General features: G+C 36.7%; 1 protein-coding gene across 1 annotated transcript; it reads right to left on the bottom strand.

Moving 5' to 3' along the window:
• Positions 1-479: 479 nt before the first annotated feature.
• Positions 480-1,432, bottom strand: LOC132311693 (TMV resistance protein N-like). Its single transcript, XM_059809735.1, has one exon. It carries the CDS (start codon positions 1,284-1,286, stop codon positions 768-770), a length of 519 nt encoding a protein of 172 aa, XP_059665718.1. The 5' UTR covers positions 1,287-1,432; the 3' UTR covers positions 480-767.
• Positions 1,433-3,966: the final 2,534 nt, after the last annotated feature.

Here is a 3,966-nt window from a genome sequence, read left to right on the forward strand (position 1 = left end):
CAACACTTGGCAGGCTAGTTTAAACAAAACCTGACCTTAAGGTTGAATGCAAGGTAATAAATTCCAAACCATTAAATTTGGTTGTACTAGTAGATGTCTCAATAGCCCAGTGGATTAGTGTCTCCGGTGGACTTTGAAGTGCTAGACTTGGACTCTCTACATCTAATCTAACTTCTAATCCTTCTTGTCTTGTAAAAATAAAAAAAAAATTGGTTGTGCTAAGAATGAAGTATTAAACAATCGAACTTTACTTCAAACAGCAAATGTAACAATATAAAGTGATACTTGAAACAAATAATAATTTACGGGATTTAATTGTTCATCAATTAGTTGTAAAATTATTATTCTGTAAGGAGAGGAGGGTATGTCATGAGATTTTATTTGGTCTTCTACTGTCAACATTATTATTTTCATAGAACTTTTTAGTACTTAATAATTTTGAGGTAGAATAAGTACTCTTGGACTATGGTTGAGTTGAACCTAACTCAAATTTCTAGCTCCCCGAATTCAAAGATTTGAATTGCATTTTGGTGAGCTTGGATTGAATTTTCGGTATGATTGAAGTATATATATGACTCAAAATCAGCGTTGAAGGGGATGTTACAGTGGCCATAAATTTGAATTAAATAATGAGTTTTTTTTTTTTTTTTTTTCCCTGTATTTCTAAAAATTTAAAAATATTTTGGTAAGATTGTATGGTTATCATAGAGATTCAGTAAAAAAGCAAAAGGCTAAGTACAAAATAAAAGTAGACTAAATTTCTGGAATTACCCATTTGCTGTATCCTGAACACTAACTCCACTAATATTGGCTGCTTCTTCAAGAGCTGTCTTCCACCTCCGCACCTTCTCCATGTCATCACTGAAATCTTTCTCATGTTTCTCAAAGGCTTTTTCAAAGCACCCTGTTTGTTTCCTCACATGGGTGGGCTCCACATCGTAGAAGATTGGGAAAACTGTTTGTCCCATCTTGTTCTTGCATTCAAGGATTATCGCCAGTTCATCCAAACACCACCTGGAGGAAGCATAGTTTTTGGAGAAGACGATGACAGAGATCCTCGATTCCTCGATTGCTTTCCGTAGTGCTGGTGAAATTTCTTCCCCTCCGCTGAGTTGTTCGTCATCTTTGAAGGTGTAGATTGATTTGAGAGACAAAGCATAATAGAGATGGTCTACAAAGTTCTTGCGGGTGTCTTCACCTCTAAAGCTCAAGAATACCTCGTATTTCCATGTTGTACTAGGTGGAGTAGAAGAGGAAGACGCTCTGTGTGTGCTCGTGGAAGCCATTTCTGGGTAAATTTGACGCTTGCGGGGGCTGTGTACGCAAAATTAGGAGAGAGAAAGACAGGAATTTGAAGGGAAGAAAGAACCCTCGGTGGCTCTTTCACTTCGTGTACGGAGTATCTTTATAGCCTCGCAGGAGAGAGAATGACAGGAATTTGAAGGGAAGAAAGAACCCTCGGTGGCTCTTTCACTTCGTGTACGGAGTATCTTTATAGCCTGAGATACACGCATTAGTGCGAGGACTGAACCTTTTTTTTTTTTTTTCCCAAAAATTTCCACGCTCGAGTCATTGTTAATGTGTATGTTTTTCCCGAAAATTTCCACGCTCGAGTCATTGTTAATGTGTATGATTGAAACATGAAATGACGTTCTAATTATTTATTTTTATATATATATATATATTTTGAACCGGCCATGTTGGGTGGTCGGCCGTGTTAGGTGGTGGTGCTATGGATGCCCTGTAACAATAAGTATTGTGGCCTTGGGTGATTGCAACAATTACATATTTTTAATTCAATTATCTTATATATAACGGATGAGTTTTTTGGACTCATTGAGAAAATGGTTTCTGATATGGTTTTCAAGGACAAATTCATGATAAGAGTAAATTGGAAGATAGCATTTTTTATTTTTATTATTTTTATATCTCCCAGCAAGATCTGAAAGTTTATACGGAAGTAAAGACAATAATATATTAGGTCCTCATTTACGGTATGTTGGCTACGTGGACCAATAATATATCCATACATTATTTTTAATCTGGTGAGTGTGTATATATATATATATATATTTTTGTCATTGGCAATAAATTTACACACAGATCTACTTTGCTCCTTTAGAGACTAAACCCTAACCATCCACTTTAGGACGCAAATGAGATGTTAGTTACTTACCAAATCATAGATGGTGATTAATTACTATAATTGATTTGGTAATTAAAATATGATGTGTTCATTTGTTATTGGTCCATATCAGTAGTACATCTCACCGGTGAGCACCCAAGTATTATCCGGTAAGTAGGGACACATGTGAGGGGTATACAAATCTAACTAATTAAGGGTAAAAGTGTACTTGAAACAAATGATGGTAGTTTTAGTATTTTATTTTAAAATTTAGCTTACTGTTGACATGACTTACGGTCCTAGTCAACTAATAGAAGCTGGTATCCGGGCATAATTAACCAAACCTAAATGGTGGTTTTAGCTTTTATTTGTCATCGATTGTTTTGGGAGTAATAAATCCAAAAGGTATCAGAGCATTTATGTAATGTTTCTGATTTTTATCATTTTTTTTTTTTTGGGATTTTCCTAAATTTTCGGGGTTAATTTCGTTTTATCTTAATTTGCGTGCCAAACACCGTGCAGTATGCCGAGTGTGTTTGGGAGTTGGTTGAAGCATTTTCTTGAGTTCAAGACTCTTGAAAATGCATGGGTTGTCATTTTGACATTTTTTTCATTTTTCGGGCCAGGAGGTCCCAGGTGGGACCCGCTACCAAGATTGTTGTGTATAAGAGTTTTATTTCGGATCCATTGCATTACATGCATTATTATTTTGTACAAATTTACATGGTTATATGTTGGATCGTGTGGTGGTAATTTGATTTGTATATGGATATAAATTTATAATAATGATCAAGAGATTTTTTAGTAACAGTGGGACGCGCCACTATTATTACCGTACCATTACAAAGTCATTACAAATGACTACATTTGGTCATTATCACACCTATTTCTTTCTCTCTCACGCAGCAAGCTTCTTCCCCCTCTGTTTTATTTTCTTTTTTCTTCTTTTTCTTTTTCTTTTTCTTTGAGCTTCATGCTTCTCCTCTATTTTTCAGCTAATCGGTCAGATTTTCGGTCTTGATTCCTTGACGAAAAATGTTCCTCTCATCGTTCTATATCACATCGTCAAAGGGTTTAATTTTCGGAGGAGCGGTGATCATTTTATGAATTTTTGAAGTTTTTGAATTTAAAGCTTCGGGGGGAGTTTGGGCTACTTGGAGTTGGATTCTGGAGGCACAGCTTTGGAACAGTAGAATCTTCTCGTCATCGACTACGTTCCCACCGAACAGTTTTCCGTTCTGCCGCCGTTGACATTCGTTGACTTTCGTTGACCGGCATTGATTGCGTTGACCGTCATTGACTTTTCCGGTCGAGGATGCATTTTGGCTACTTTTGAGGTAGGGATGTCTAAACCATTAAGTTTTGACTTTAGTTGAGTTCTTATACTTGAATTCTTGATGAACATGCTTAAAATGATAAAATTTCAGAAAAATTGAATGTCGGTTGTGTGTTTATATGCTTATGCGATGAAACATGCTCTAGATAATATTAATTGTGTACGTATATATGTGCTTGGTTGCAAAGTTTAATGAACATGTCTTGCGTTGAATTTGTTTCTTGATATTACATATATATGATGATGATTATGTATGGCTAAACTCATAAAGTGCAGGTATGTTTATATCACTTTCATTCATGGTATGGGCATGGTTTGGGAAAATTGAGGTTGAAATATAATGATCTTGTGGGTGGGTGTGCCGTGGTCGGGTGTGAGAGACACTGTCAGGTTACCACACTGGCGAGCTACGGGTGCACAGTCCCACATCGTCTAGGTAGATGAAAGGTGAAGTGCGTATCAGAGCTTGACCCAGCCGGAAGTGTGCCGACGAGGACGTCGGGCC

The sequence above is a fragment of the Cornus florida genome, unplaced genomic scaffold (assembly GCF_030987335.1).
Source record: "Cornus florida cultivar Cherokee Brave unplaced genomic scaffold, ASM3098733v1 CherokeeBrave_3.0.0_Hap2_Chr06, whole genome shotgun sequence".
NCBI lineage: Eukaryota > Viridiplantae > Streptophyta > Magnoliopsida > Cornales > Cornaceae > Cornus > Cornus florida.

What these genes read in the sequence shown, in the direction of transcription:
- LOC132311693 (XM_059809735.1), bottom strand. Translation starts at nt 1,286, where the DNA reads ATGGCTTCCACGAGCACACACAGAGCGTCTTCCTCTTCTACTCCACCT.